The following is a 15,586-nucleotide window of genomic DNA, read 5'->3' as shown; positions in this document are numbered from 1 at the left end:
TAAGGAAATAGATAAGCACATAAACAGAAGATATGTTGTTGGGTTGGTCTTTTCATCTACAAGAGAAAATTATAATTCCTTCCTCAGAAAATAGTCACTCTCATACTTCCTTAAGCTGTATATAAAAAACAACACGCATATTTTCCAGGAGGCAAGAAACAAAAATGAAAGATGTTGCTTGGTGTGTCATAGTCAATGTCAATCTTTTTTGCAGAACTTAATAAAATCATATTTGTATTTGTGATCTAAAGAATGCTCCTCTTTAGTTAAATGAGAATGAGCTAAATGACTTTGACTCACATAAACATTTTTGCAAAAGGCTTCTGAATGAGGAACCAACCCAAACCCAGCAGGAATGGACCTGCTGCAGCAAGGAGCTTTGGCTCAGTTTCATTGGAACAAACTGCATTTTGTCCTGCAAACCACTGGAAATAAAACAAAACAAAACACTAACAACATTGCTTTTTGAAAACATACATGTACATATGTTGTCCGCCAATAATTTGCCTTTACTTTTTTATAGCAAAACTATTTTTAAAATATTAAATTCTGCTTTTTACAGGACAGATTAAGGTACTTTTTTATTTTTTAAATAACTTTTCACAGTTTAATTTAAACAATACACAGTTACATATTAAAAATAAGTAGATGCTGCAAATATTCTAAACATTTTTTTAACAATTTGGAGCTACATGTCTGAAGGAAAAGGCTTCAGACTGAAACAATAAAGATGACAGCTGCTTCCACAAAATGAAAGATCTTCATGTCAATCATGGTGTGAAGGATCATGCCTTTGTTGGTTCCTCTTTGAATGAAGTTTCTATTTTGTTTTCTAACCTGTTTTTACTGTTGGAACTAAAGGCCATGTCAGAAAAATATGATTTTAATTTAATTTTTTTATAGCCCTCCCATAAGGCTAGTCTACACGCTAACATTGTAAATATTCAGTTGGTCTTAAAAATACAGAGATGGATTTAAGGAAGCAAGATTTTTACGAGTTTCTCATTAAATACAAATGATGTTCATCACTGAATGTTTTAGCCATGAACTTTCCAGAGAAGGCAGGATGATTTTTTTAGCTTTGTGAAATTAAGAAAGTGTGCCATCTTGTGGTCCTTTGGACAGTGGGAATGATCGAATGCACAAATGTTCTCCTTTTTCAGATAAAACCAAAACAGATTCTGCATGAGTAAAAAGATTAACCATATGTAGAATAAAGGTTTTATTGCTTGTTTTGTGTAAATTGTTATATGTTTTAGAACCTGTTCCAAAACTGAGGGTTTTTTTTTTTTTGTATTTGTTAAGAAATTGGATGTTGTTTTCTTCCACTATCCTAAAACTTTAACTGTTGAATTCTTTTGTGTAACTCAGTAAGCACATCTTCTCGGTGCAGTGCTAAAGTCTGCCACTATGACTAATGAGTCACACATTCCAGAAACCAGTAAGTCCTGATGTCAAGTAAAAAGTAAAAGAGATAGTAAACCTTCATCAGAATGTATTTGTGTTTTCTCCGTGTCGACGGTACGGACCGACTGATGTAGACGGACAGTTCAGAAGAGAGAAGTCATAATGGGGAACTGGTAAGAGAAATATCTTTACAGTAATATCTTAGTGATATTAAACCTGTTGATTTAAAATTGTGTTACTAAAAGACTCATATGTAATCAGACAAGACAAGAGCCAATCCATTGTACCTCAGTGTGAGTGTAGGATCATAACATCCAAAATATAAATTGTATTTAAAAGTGTTAATTGCAAGTCAACAGAAGATGCCAAATTATTAATTTCATGAATATTTATGAAGATGCGAGATAAATCAAAATTTTATAATGAGAGAAATTTACTCAGTGGTTCATGGCAGATATGCACAACAGCGACCTCTGTTGTTCAGGTGATATATTGCAGATGAATAATAATCAGATTATGTTGGAGACTTTAGTTTTTCCTGCACTACCAGGAAGTGTGACATTATTAGTTGTCATACCTCATTTCAGCTACAACATTATAGTAGAGGAACCAACAAACTCATACTGAGAAATGAGATTAGGTTATTTTGGTGTTCTAGATGATTATCATTTTGAATTGGGACTCTGATTCCAAGGTTCACATTCTCCAAGCACAACGTCTTGGCCACTGGTAGATTAGAGTCTTTAACATAAGAACAAAAAGAGAAACTTCCTCACCGAAGGTAGTCCATTTGGTGTTTCTACCTATTCAGTCTAGAGACAGGCCAAATGACCTGAAGGATTTTATCTAGCAGGTGCTTTTGTTCAGTAAATAGGGCCATTACCTTATAAGTACCCTGTTAATGGCCTCAACGCATCTCACAGTTGCACAATTGTTCCTTAGACTTCGACTTAGGCTGACTTTGTTGTCATTTTGCATGCACAGGGTGTATACAGAACGAAATTTCGTTGCATACGGCTCAGGACAATGTTTGAGGTTCCAATGTTGTGAGTAAAATAAAATACAGTATAAAATATGAATATAAATCTAAATATAAAATATAAAGTGCAGGACTGACAGTAAAATAGAAGTCCACCCGTCTCTCCTGCACCCCAATGCATGCCTGATAAAGCACATGTGCATTCAGTGCTGCCATGTCAATCATGTTTGCCAGGTTTGCTGACCAGCTGTCACATAGTGATGGAACCTTGGTCACCCCCCGCAAGATTATGACTGAAATAAATGCCATTAGTTCTTGTGAACTAAATAGGTGAAGCAGTCACCTATTTATCCTCCACAGCACAAAAGGCTGCATGCAAATTTGCATGTGCAAAGTCTCCCAGATTTCTTTTGCTTACACTTTTTGCATGATTTTTTTGAGGTGGATCAACACAATTAATTTGGTTAGTTTATTTCTAAACTGTCATTTTATACCCTCTTAGCTTTATTTCAAAGAGAAACATTACTAATTTCTTTTAGAAAAACCTTTGCATACTTTTTGAAACAGATTGTATGTTTTGCAAACTCTATGTACATTTGGCAAAATGACCTGGATAATGCAGCATGGATCAGCTGCAAAAGGTCGCATCTCTCCAAAAACACTTCATGTATGCTTCAAAACTAAACTGACTAGTCGTAGGTATCATAGATACCCACCCCCAACATGGACTATTCACACTCCTACCTTCTGGCCTGACGGTCAACGACCACATGTACAATAGAACAATAGAAGAATAGAAGAATGGATGAATGGAGGCTAATTTGAGCCATCAGAGTCGTCAGTTTGGACAGGGTCTTAAAAACCCTGCCAGGTTTTTAAGACCGGGTCTTAAAAACCTTAAAAACCTGGCCCTCCTAGTGTTAAGGGATGTGTGGACCATGATAGTAATACGCCGTTCAATAAGAGTCACCAAAAACAATGCTGTGAAAGAAAAAACTAAATAAAACAAACAAAAAACTTCCTCAATCTTTGCTTTTTGGTCACACTTAATTATTTAAAAAAAGTTATGAGACACAGAAAACCTGAGTAATAACAAAAATACATCAGATAAAACTAATTCATTTTTCAAGGAAAAAAAGTGAATTACATGAATTAGTTGTGATTTACCAGGTTTTTAGAAATCTGAGTTCAGTTTGACCAGCCACACTGAATCAAGAAACCACTTAAAATATAAGTTCTGCTTCAATCTAAAGAAATTATTCACAAATTATAACAGACAAAGTCATTTACATCTGTTACTTACAAAGTGATTTATTTGGCTTTGAGATTTTACTAAAACCACAATATGAATCATTAACCACAAATAAATAAACCATGCAACAAGTTACTGGCAAGCTAAAATTATACCAAGAAGAAATAGATAATGAATAGAGGAGGTTACAAAAAGCACAACTGAAGTGCTGCAGGCCACATTTACCTCTGTAAAGGTCAAAGTTCACGACTGTAATATGCAAAAAAGATTGGACAAAATAACATAAATGGGATGATTAATAGGGGAAAACAAAAGCTGACTAAAACATTCAACAAAATAATATTTTAAAACAAGTGTCTTAAAATATTATTATAATATGTCAAAAATTACATATGTAATCTTTTTGAAAGATGTGTCTCATTGCATCTGGGATAAAACAAGCAAACATTTGATTAAAAACAACATCATACCAACAATAAAACATAATGGTGAAGCTGTGAGCAACTGGGACTGCAGTGATTCTTCACAGCCAGGGTGACCTGCTGATTCCCAGAAAATAGAAAATCACGACTTTTGGAAGTGATGTATGCAGAATCTATAGAAAAGGTTTTTTAATGCACTAGACTGATAAAATTAACAGCTTGAAAAGAACACAGATTTATACATTTGTATGTCTGTTTTAGCATTATATTTTATTCTAAGTCTATTCATTTTTTCCTCTATAGTCCGTGTAAGAAAAATTCGGAAGACACGGAACAACCTCAACAAGATGAGGAAGAGAGAATAAGGTAAGATGAACACTCCAGATGTTGTGTGGTAACTTTAAATGTTTAAGTTGTGTAAATAACCTTTTGAAAATGACATAAAATACCATGCAATGAAAAAGTGTTTGCCCACATAGATGTTTCATCATTTTTTTTTCTTTTATGTCACACTGAAATGTTTCAGATCATCAAACTATTGTTATTATTATTGAACAAAGACCTGAATAAATATAAAACGCAAATGGCAAATGATTATTTCATTCATTAAACAAAAAAGATATTAATTCCAACCTGGTCTTCTGGCTTCCCTCAATAAAACAATAAACTACCTGTGATTAAACTATTTTATTCAGAAAGCTTAGCTCAGTTTCAGAAGTCATACTGAGAACATCTCTAATGACCAAAAGATCTGAAAAAGTTACAAATCATCTAAAAAATATAATCAGTAGAAAACATTTTCAGGAGGCAAACAACTGCGTTTTTTATTGCATTGAATTTATCAATGTTTAAACTCCAGAATGCATTATAAACTTATATTTCTGGTCTAAATCCTGATAAAAGAATGAAACAAAAAGGCAATTTTGTAAAATGCAGTGAAACAAACAAGTGGAGCTCCACAAATAAAATTTCCATTAAAAATACTTAAAATATTAAAAGGAAAGAAGGAATGTAGGGTTAAGAGGTTAATGTGGCTCCCTGTGGGTCTGTAGTCCTATCTATATCATAGATAGTCCTATCTATCTATATCTATCTATATCGTAGATAGAACTACAATTTAGAGCTGTGGAAGTGAAGAGAATGTCAGGGATAAAGTGCATGTATGACTGGATGAGGACACAAAATTTGGTATTGTTCATTCATGGTTCATCATCATTGGAGAAATTAAGACTTTACTACACTTTCATACATGTTTCATATTTTCATAACTTTAAATTGGTGGGATTAAAATCTATTGCCTCTGTAATAACACTGGTGTAAATTTTTATGCAACTTTTCATTCTGTGATCTTTTTGACAGTCTTAGGACTTGTGAAGATGAACTTCAGCAGACAAAGTAAGCTTTTCAATCAATCTATAACATCAGAACAATGTGATTGGACATGAATTGACTAGAATATATTTATAAATTTAAGTTTTAAGTGCAATACCAGTAATTCCATATATTTGCTAATTGTCTTACAACGTTAGAAATGTTCACACATTTTATTCTTCACTCTTTAGAGATGCCCTCGAACAGAAAGAACAGGAGCTTGAATCAGCTAATAAAAGGTATTGTTCACACAACAAGCTAACAGAACATGTTTCAGTCCCAGATATTAGGAAGCCAAGTGTAACATTTCTTCTAACTTTGCTTATTTAATCATCATGAAAAAAATTTGTAGAGTTAATCTATCAATAGTCAGCCCCGCCCACTCCTCACAACTCCTCTGAACTGACTACTGACCAGTTCTCCGTCTAACGGGTCCGGAATATCTCTAAGACCTGGGTCTTACCCTACAGAACGTCTATTAGAGATAATCTGTTTAAACCGGTGGCGAGAGAGACTCGTCTAGCTCTAACTACCTTCGATCCAGAAGTTACGACCCTCTACAGTTAAGGAACAGTCAACTGAGTAGCCCTCACAGCTGCGTAGTCCCAATAACCACTCCTGTTAACGGTAGCCCTCTCTCTTAAATAACCTGCACTTGGAAACGGCTAGATTAGATTTAGTGACTTAGATTCAAGTCGCAGGGTCGTTATTTTTACTCTCACTAAAGGAAAGTCCGAAGCCTCCACATTACTGGAATCATGTACACTAATTTTACTTAAATTGGAGAAACTAAAACAATCAATGACTCAATTAATTTCAATGTCCACCATCCTCTATAAAATTTTATAAAGATATTTTTATTAAGCAAGCTTCAGCAGGGGTAAGTGACATACAGATTATTAAAGATTACAATACCAAATCAAAATAATAAAATCAACATAACCCAACATATTATCCTAATTTCCTTCCCTGACCTGTGTCACTAATTAGCTAAGAGAGGCTTTTAGGGCGCAGTTCGTCTCATACCCAGATGGCAATTGATCTCGGCAACAGAAGTCCTTAAATTCCTTGGTTCAGAGTCTTTATCCTTGTGTGGAAAAATCCTCTTTGGAATAGAAGCAAAGCAGAATTGGTCCTTGTCCTTCGAACATCCAATTCCTCATCCCTCCTGGGATCTTTGTCTGTTCTCCAAGTCCGTTGCGGTTGGTTTGAGATCGTTGGGTTGAGGCAGAGTCGACTGTAAAATCATGAGCCAGGGCTGGGGGTGATGGCTCTTGTCCCTTCTTGTCGGCGCGAAGTCTCAGTTTCCCCGTGGTTCTAGGGTGCGGTCCTCTGCTGGTGTTTCCTCTGCGTCGTCCTGTCGACTTGCCATCATTATGTTCAATCTCCCTGTCCTTCACATTCATCATAACGTTGAGTCCACACACATTTGCACCAACACATCATACATAATCATCATGTTATTCTCCTTACAGAGTAAAATACAAGAGTATATGAGTAAAATACAAGAATACATGTTTAAAAATCATTCAGTGTTTACATGTGCACATATATATTCATTTATAACTATACTTAAATCAACTCACAGATTACTTATTTCCCTCAGGCCTTTATGCTCCGTTTTCTGCGTGTACCTGAAGAGATCTCACAACCCCATACCAGTTTTCACGACACTTTTCATTCTGTGATCTTTTTGACAGTCTTAGGACTTGTGAAGATGAACTTCAGCAGACAAAGTAAGCTTTTCAATCAATCTATAATATCAGAACAATGTGATTGGACATGAATTGACTAGAATATATTTATAAATTTAAGTTTTAAGTGCAATACCAGTAATTCCATATATTTGCTAATTGTCTTACAACGTTAGAAATGTTCACACATTTTATTCTTCACTCTTTAGAGATGCTCTCGAACAGAAAGAACAGGAGCTTGAATCAGCTAATAAAAGGTATTGTTCACACAACAAGCTAACAGAACATGTTTCAGTCCCAGATATTAGGAAGTCAAGTGTAACATTTCTTCTAACGTTGCTTATTTAATCATCATGAAAAAAATGTAATGCATTACAAGTTCTCTGATGTTCCTGTTAATCTGCGTTGTGAAGAAGCTGATCTGTTATATATTTAACTCAGACTGACTGAGGAAAGGGCTAATCATGCAAAGGAAATCCAGGAGATCAGGTCAGTATTCAGTTTCTTCAATGATCTGCAGAAATTATTACTTAAGACATAAACTTCACTTCCTTGGTGTTAATGTACAATTTAGCTAAGATGAGATTTAATACAATTATTTCTCAAACAATGTTTTAATAGTTCATTTTTACCTCTACAGATCTACTTTAAGACAAAAAGAAGAAGAAGTGGAATCAGCCAGTAAAATGTAATGCTGGAAAGTTAAAAGAAATATTAGTGAAAATATTTTGTTTCTGACTTTCTAAATTTATGCGATAACCTTAATTATATGGTGAAATTATTAAACACACTAAAATGCTGTTGAACTTCTTCAATATCTATGTTAAACGTTTGTATCTGTCATGTTTTAAAACAGATTGATTGAGGCAAAAACATCCCATGAGGATGAGCTCCAGAAGATGAGGTATTTTTTGTATATTTGTTTTTATATGGAACCATGACCAGAAAATATTTACTGATCAAAGACTGTAAAAACATCAGTGATGAGGTTTATATCACCTTAAAGCTTTTATGGGATTATACAAACTTTATAGATCTTTGTCATATTTCTTTTTGAAACAGGAAAGGAAAAGAAGATCTGAAGTCAGCTAATCAAAGGTATCGTTCCCACATTGCAGTTTAAATATTTAATCTATATAACCACTTTGGTGCCCTAGGTGAGGTTTTATGTTTTATGTTTTTCATTAATTTCCTGCAGGACTACACTCTGTGAAATAACTAAGGCAACAAAGTTTTCATCACATTAATATTACTGCCCCTCTTTCTCTGTCATGTTTTTCCTCTTCGTTTCTCTATTTTCATCCTTTAGTACCAGATTATTTGGGATGTTTTGTTTTCCTCAGAGATATTATGTCTTGTCTATTTTCTCATACAGTACCTGAGACTGTGAGCAGAGAGGGAGGGGCCCACAGGGTCCTGGGACAAACTAAATAGTGGAGAAAGAGTAGGGCAACAAAGCAAAGTATCGTTATGCAGCTAATTCATATTATGATATTAAAAAGAACATTGAAAGTTACTTTTTATTTTGCCGTTTTTTTAGTGCCCCCTGGATGGGTGGCACCTTTAGAACTTGTCTATTCTGCCCCTGACATTTTCCTACCCTGAATCTGAAAATTTCAGTTCACTCATGAGTTCTGGGATTTTTCTACTAAAGCTGTGAGGTTAAGCCTTTTATTCTGATGTGTTTACCTCAGGCTGACTGAAACGGCAAAACTACAAGAAAAGGAGCTCAATGAAGTGAAGTAAGTGTTTTTAAAGTCAACTTTATCACATAGATATTTATTGATATTAATCTATGCACCACAAATTTGGAACAAACTTGATTGATTGATTGATTGATTGATTGATTGATTGATTGATTGATTGATTGATTGATTGATTGATTGATTGATTGATTGATTGATTGAAAATGTGGAAAAGGATTAGAAGCTCCCACATGGTCCTGAGGACAAAATAACAATAAGAGACTTTGACACATTTTATTCTTCACTCTTCAGATCAAACTTTAAACAAAAAGAAAAAGAACTGGAATCAGAGATTAAAAGGTATTGTTCACACAAACTAACAGAACATGTTTCTGCTCCAGATATTAAGATATTAAGTGAAAAAGTTCTACTAACTGTTTGCTTGTTTAGTGATCATGAAAGAAGTTTAATGCATTGCAAATTCTCTGATGTTCCTGTTTAATCTCTTTATGAAGAAAATGATTGATCATATCTTTAACTCAGACTGACTGAGACTTCTCATGAAAACGATCTCCATAAAGTGAAGTAAGTTTTCTTCTTTTTTTATTGATACTTTCCATAAAATAATGACCTTTGTCATTTTTTACCAAAAGTGATTTTGGGAATAAAGAAATTAGCAAGAACTTAAACCAGTAATGTGCCTTTCACACAACAATCTGAAAGAAAACATCGCAGTTAACATTATTAATCTTCATGTACAAATTCAGTATTACTATAATTTAATAAAATTAATACATATACAGTAAGAAGATAATAGAGACAAAGATGCTGATGATGTTAATTTGGAAAGAACTTTGATAACAAATATTTGTAATATATCTCTGGAGACAAATCTTCATGATGTGAGGTAAAAAAAAATACTTTAATCATTGTTTTGATGAAGCACAACGTTCAGATTTTTAAATTAAATGAAGAGATTAAAACCCTTTCAAGTGCATTAACTAACAGGTCTAATGCAAATATTTTCACCATTTATAGATCTGACCTAAAGCAGAAAGAAGAACTGAAATCAGTCAATAAAAGGTATTTTTCTCACAATTGCCTAAAATAATACATTACAATATAAAATAAATCTGGTGTTTCAGTTCATTTTACTGCAGGTGTTGGGAAGAATATTTATCTATTTCCTCTTTATCACAGCCTGGAATCACATGACAATGAGCTCCAGATGATGAGGTATTTTTCTGCATTTGAGTTTAGTTGAGACATTAACTAAAATATAATCACTGATTATAGACTGTAAAAACTATATTGATGTCTACATCACAACAATAAAACTCTTATTTTTTTAGGTAATAAAAACCTAAAATATCTTTCTGCTGTTTCTTCTGAAAACAGGGAAAAGGAAAAAGAATTGAAGTCAGTCAATCAAAGGTATTTATCCTACAGTTTAACATAAAACATTACAGTTTAAATATTATAATCTGAGAATCTCAGTTCACTCATCATTTCTTGGATTTTATATCAGAAATGTGAAATTAATGGTTTTGTTCTGGTATTTTTATCACAGTCTGACTGAAACAAAGACATCACTAGAAAATGAGCTCCAGCAAGTAAAGTAAGAGTTTTTATTTGTAGATTTTCATATCACCTGGTTAAATAATGAAACATGGAGGAGGGTTTGGAGATCCTATATTATGCAGTCTTAGTTTCACAGCACAATCTTGGAGTTGGACTTTTATCTGAGTGAAGAATTTGTCTTTTTTTGGTCTACATAAATATGTTACTGTTGAGACATTAACTAAAAAATGATTACTGATTATAGACTGTAAAAACTATATTGATGTCTACACCACAACAATAAAACTCTTATTTTTTAGGTAATAAAAACCTAAAATATCTTTCTGCTGTTTCCTCTGAAAACAGGGAAAAGGAAAAAGAATTGAAGTCAGTCAATCAAAGGTATTTTTCCCACAGTTTGACATAAAACATTAGAGTTTAAATATTATAATCTGAGAATCTCAGTTCACTCATCAGTTCTGGGATTTTACTTCAATATATGTGAAATTAATGGTTGTGTTCTGGTATCTTTATCACAGTCTGACTGAAACAAAGACATCACTAGAAAATGAGCTCCAGCAAGTAAAGTAAGAGTTTTTATTTGTAGATTTTTATATCACCTGGATAAATAATGAAACATGGAGGAGGGTTTGGAGATCCTATATTATGCAGTCTTAGTTTCACAGCACAATCTTGGAGTTGGACTTTTATCAAAGTGACGTTTTTGTCTTTTTTTTTTTGGTCTACATAAATATGTTACTCTGCCTTGTTTCAGTTTAGTTTGGGTCAAAGTAAACATGCAGTGCACCAGAACACTGTAATTTTGTCCAAAGCCAATATAAAATAAATAATATCTAAATAAATCATTATATTGACTAAATAACAATAAGAGATTTTCAGACATTTTATTCTTCACTCTTCAGGTCGAACCTTAAACAAAAAGAAGAAGAACTGGAATCGGAGAATAAAAGGTATTTTTCACAAGTCAAAGCTAAAGGAACATGTGTCAGCTCCAGATATTAGAATATTAAGTAGAAAAGTTCATTTATCATTTTGTTGCTTGTTTAGAGATCATGAGTAATGTTCAAAGCATTGCATGTTTTCTGATGTTCCTGTTGAATCTGTGCTGTGAGGAACATGATCTGTTCTGTCTTTAACTCAGATTGGCTGAAACAGAGACTTCTCATGAAAAGGAAATCCAGATTATGAGGTATTTTACTGCATTTGTGTGTAAATGAGACGTTAGTTAAATTATGATTACTGAGCAGGGCTGCACAGTGGCGCAGTTGGTAGAGCTGTTTCCTTGCAGCAAGACGGTCCTGGGTTTGATTCCCGGCCCGGGGTCTTTCTGCATGGAGTTTGCATGTTCTCCCTGGGTATGCTGGGTTCTCACCGGGTACTCCGGCTTCCTCCCACAATCCAAAATCATGACTGTCAGGTTAATTGGTCTCTCTAAATTCTCCCTAGGTTTGTGGGTGTGTGTGTGTGTGTGTGTTCATGGTTGTGTGTCCTGTCTGTTTCTGTGTTGCCCTGTGACAGACTGGCGACCTGTCCAGGGTGACCAAGCCTCTCGCCCACAACGTTAGCTGGAGTTAGGCACCAGCAGCCCTCCTGACCTCTCTAAGGGTGTACAGAGGATGGATGGATGGATGGATGGATGGATGGATGGATGGATGGATAGATGGATGGATTTGATTACTAATTACAGTGAAAAATCATAATTGATATCTACATCATAACATTAAAACTCAAAAATATCTTTCTGTTGTTTCCTCTGAAAACAGGGAAAAGGAAAAAGAATTGAAGTCAGTCAATCAAAGGTATTTTTCCCACAGTTCACATAAAACATTACAGTTTAAATATTATAATCTGAGAATCTAAGTTCACTCATCATTTCTTGGATTTTATATCAGAAATGTGAAATTAATGGTTTTGTTCTGGTATCTTTATCACAGTCTGACTGAAACAAAGACATCACTAGAAAATCAGCTCCAGCAAGTAAAGTAAGAGTTTTTATTTGTAGATTTTCATATCACCTGGATAAATAATGAAACATGGAGGAGGGTTTGGAGATCCTATATTATGCAGTCTTAGTTTCACAGGACAATCTTTGAGTTGGACTTTTATCAGAGTGAAGATTTTGTCTTTTTTTGGTCTACATAAATATGTTACTGTTGAGACATTAACTAAAAAATGATTACTGATTATAGACTGGAAAAACTGTATTGATATCTACACCACAACAATAAAACTCTTATTTTTTAGGTAATAAAAACCTAAAATATCTTTCTGTTGTTTCCTCTGAAAACAGGGAAAAGGAAAAAGAATTGAAGTCAGTCAATCAAAGGTATTTATCCCACAGTTTGACATAAAACATTACAGTTTAAATATTATAATCTGAGAATCTCAGTTCACTCATCATTTCTTAGATTTTATATCAGAAATGTGAAATTAATGGTTTTATTCTGGTATCTTTATCACAGTCTGACTGAAACAAAGACATCACTAGAAAATGAGCTCCAGCAAGTAAAGTAAGAGTTTTTATTTGTAGATTTTCATATCACCTGGATAAATAATGAAACATGGAGGAGGGTTTGGAGATCCTATATTATGCAGTCTTAGTTTCACAGCACAATCTTGGAGTTGGACTTTTATCAGAGTGAAGATTTTGTCTTTTTTTGGTCTACATAAATATGTTACTCTGCCTTGTTTCAGTTTAGTTTGGGTCAAAGTAAACATGCAGTGCACCAGAACTCTGTAATTTTGTCCAAAGCCAATATAAAATAAATAATATCTAAATAAATCATTTTATTGACTAAATAACAAGATATTTTCAGACATTTTATTCTTCACTCTTCAGGTTGAACCTTAAACAAAAAGAAGAAGAACTGGAATCGGAGAATAAAAGGTATTTTTCACAAGTCAAAGCTAAAGGAACATGTGTCAGCTCCAGATATTAGAATATTAAGTAGAAAAGTTCATTTAACAGTTTGGTTGTTTAGAGATCATGAGTAATGTTCAAAGCATTGCATGTTTTCTGATGTTCCTGTTGAATCTGTGCTGTGAGGAACATGATCTGTTCTGTCTGTAACTCAGATTGGCTGAAACAGAGACTTCTCATGAAAAGGAAATCCAGATTATGAGGTATTTTACTGCATTTGTGTGTAAATGAGACGTTAGTTAAATTATGATTACTGAGCAGGGCTGCACAGTGGCGCAGTTGGTAGAGCTGTTTCCTTGCAGCAAGACGGTCCTGGGTTTGATTCCCGGCCCGGGGTCTTTCTGCATGGAGTTTGCATGTTCTCCCTGGGTATGCTGGGTTCTCACCGGGTACTCCGGCTTCCTCCCACAGTCCAAAATCATGACTGTCAGGTTAATTGGTCTCTCTAAATTCTCCCTAGGTTTGTGGGTGTGTGTGTGTGTGTTCATGGTTGTGTGTCCTGTCTGTTTCTGTGTTGCCCTGTGACAGACTGGCGACCTGTCCAGGGTGACCAAGCCTCTCGCCCGAAACGTTAGCTGGAGTTAGGCACCAGCAGCCCTCCTGACCTCTCTAAGGGTGTACAGAGGATGGATGGATGGATGGATGGATGGATGGATGGATTTGATTACTAATTACAGTGAAAAATCATAATTGATATCTACATCACAACATTAAAACTCGAAAATATCTTTCTGTTGTTTCCTCTGAAAACAGGGAAAAGGAAAAAGAATTGAAGTCAGTCAATCAAAGGTATTTATCCCACAGTTTGACATAAAAACATTACAGTTTAAATATTATAATCTGAGAATCTCAGTTCACTCATCATTTCTTAGATTTTATATCAGAAATGTGAAATTAATGGTTTTATTCTGGTATCTTTATCACAGTCTGACTGAAACAAAGACATCACTAGAAAATGAGCTCCAGCAAGTAAAGTAAGAGTTTTTATTTGTAGATTTTTATATCACCTGGATAAATAATGAAACATGGAGGAGGGTTTGGAGATCCTATATTATGCAGTCTTAGTTTCACAGCACAATCTTGGAGTTGGACTTTTATCAGAGTGAAGATTTTGTCTTTTTTTGGTCTACATAAATATGTTACTCTGCCTTGTTTCAGTTTAGTTTGGATCAAAGTAAACATGTAGTGCACCAGAACTCTGTAATTTTGTCCAAAGCCAATATAAAATAAATAATATCTAAATAAACCATCCTATTGACTAAATAACAACAAGAGATTTTCAGACATTTTATTCTTCACTCTTCAGGTCGAACCTTAAACAAAAAGAAGAAGAACTGGAATCAGAGAATAAAAGGTATTTTTCACAAGTCAAAGCTAAAGGAACATGTGTCAGCTCCAGATATTAGAATATTAAGTAGAAAAGTTCATTTATCATTTTGTTGCTTGTTTAGAGATCATGAGTAATGTTCAAAGCATTGCATGTTTTCTGATGTTCCTGTTGAATCTGTGCTGTGAGGAACATGATCTGTTCTGTCTTTAACTCAGATTGGCTGAAACAGAGACTTCTCATGAAAAGGAAATCCAGATTATGAGGTATTTTTCTGCATTTGTGTGTAAATGAGACGTTAGTTAAATTATGATTACTGAGCAGGGCTGCACAGTGGCACAGTTGGTAGAGCTGTTTCCTTGCAGCAAGACGGTCCTGGGTTTGATTCCCGGCCCGGGGTCTTTCTGCATGGAGTTTGCATGTTCTCCCTGGGTATGCTGGGTTCTCTCCGGGTACTCCGGCTTCCTCCCACAGTCCAAAAACATGACTGTCAGGTTAATTGGTCTCTCTAAATTCTCCCTAGGTTTGTGTGTGTGTGTGTGTGTGTGGTCATGGTTGTGTGTCCTGTCTGTTTCTGTGTTGCCCTGTGACACACTGGCGACCTGTCCAGGGTGACCAAGCCTCTCGCCCACAACGTTAGCTGGAGTTAGGCACCAGCAGCCCTCCTGACCTCTCTAAGGGTGTACAGAGGATGGATGGATGGATGGATTTGATTACTAATTATAGTGAAAAAACATAATTGATTTCTACATCATAACATTAAAACTCAAAAATATCTTTCTGTTGTTTCCTCTGAAAACAGGGAAAAGGAAAAAGAATTGAAGTCAGTCAATCAAAGGTATTTTTCCCACAGTTTAACATAAAACATTACAGTTTAAATATTATAATCTGAGAATCTCAGTTCACTCATCATTTCTGGGATTTTATATCAGAAATGTGAAATTAATG

The 15,586-nt window shown here is 34.6% G+C and overlaps 1 protein-coding gene across 1 annotated transcript in view; it reads left to right on the top strand.

The window, feature by feature from the left end:
* The first annotated feature begins 1,497 nt into the window (after positions 1–1,497).
* Positions 1,498–15,586, top strand: part of LOC111609286 (centromere-associated protein E-like) — a 33,981-nt gene continuing 19,892 nt past the window's right edge. Inside the window, exons 1-28 of the mRNA XM_023336640.1 lie at positions 1,498–1,580; positions 4,364–4,426; positions 5,420–5,455; positions 5,623–5,670; positions 7,132–7,167; positions 7,335–7,382; positions 7,567–7,614; positions 7,766–7,813; positions 7,982–8,029; positions 8,188–8,223; positions 8,820–8,867; positions 9,123–9,170; positions 9,354–9,395; positions 9,849–9,893; positions 10,011–10,046; positions 10,209–10,244; positions 10,381–10,428; positions 10,737–10,772; positions 10,910–10,957; positions 12,155–12,190; positions 12,326–12,373; positions 12,682–12,717; positions 12,854–12,901; positions 13,231–13,278; positions 13,467–13,514; positions 14,065–14,100; positions 14,238–14,285; positions 15,441–15,476. Coding sequence (XP_023192408.1) covers positions 1,570–1,580; positions 4,364–4,426; positions 5,420–5,455; positions 5,623–5,670; positions 7,132–7,167; positions 7,335–7,382; positions 7,567–7,614; positions 7,766–7,813; positions 7,982–8,029; positions 8,188–8,223; positions 8,820–8,867; positions 9,123–9,170; positions 9,354–9,395; positions 9,849–9,893; positions 10,011–10,046; positions 10,209–10,244; positions 10,381–10,428; positions 10,737–10,772; positions 10,910–10,957; positions 12,155–12,190; positions 12,326–12,373; positions 12,682–12,717; positions 12,854–12,901; positions 13,231–13,278; positions 13,467–13,514; positions 14,065–14,100; positions 14,238–14,285; positions 15,441–15,476 — 1,193 coding nt within the window. The 5' untranslated portion in view covers positions 1,498–1,569. The remainder of the gene's footprint in view (positions 1,581–4,363; positions 4,427–5,419; positions 5,456–5,622; positions 5,671–7,131; positions 7,168–7,334; positions 7,383–7,566; positions 7,615–7,765; positions 7,814–7,981; positions 8,030–8,187; positions 8,224–8,819; positions 8,868–9,122; positions 9,171–9,353; positions 9,396–9,848; positions 9,894–10,010; positions 10,047–10,208; positions 10,245–10,380; positions 10,429–10,736; positions 10,773–10,909; positions 10,958–12,154; positions 12,191–12,325; positions 12,374–12,681; positions 12,718–12,853; positions 12,902–13,230; positions 13,279–13,466; positions 13,515–14,064; positions 14,101–14,237; positions 14,286–15,440; positions 15,477–15,586) is intronic.

This window comes from Xiphophorus maculatus, chromosome 7, assembly GCF_002775205.1.
Source record: "Xiphophorus maculatus strain JP 163 A chromosome 7, X_maculatus-5.0-male, whole genome shotgun sequence".
Taxonomy (NCBI): Eukaryota; Metazoa; Chordata; class Actinopteri; order Cyprinodontiformes; family Poeciliidae; genus Xiphophorus; species Xiphophorus maculatus.
This window is presented reverse-complemented; position numbering and strand designations above follow the sequence as displayed.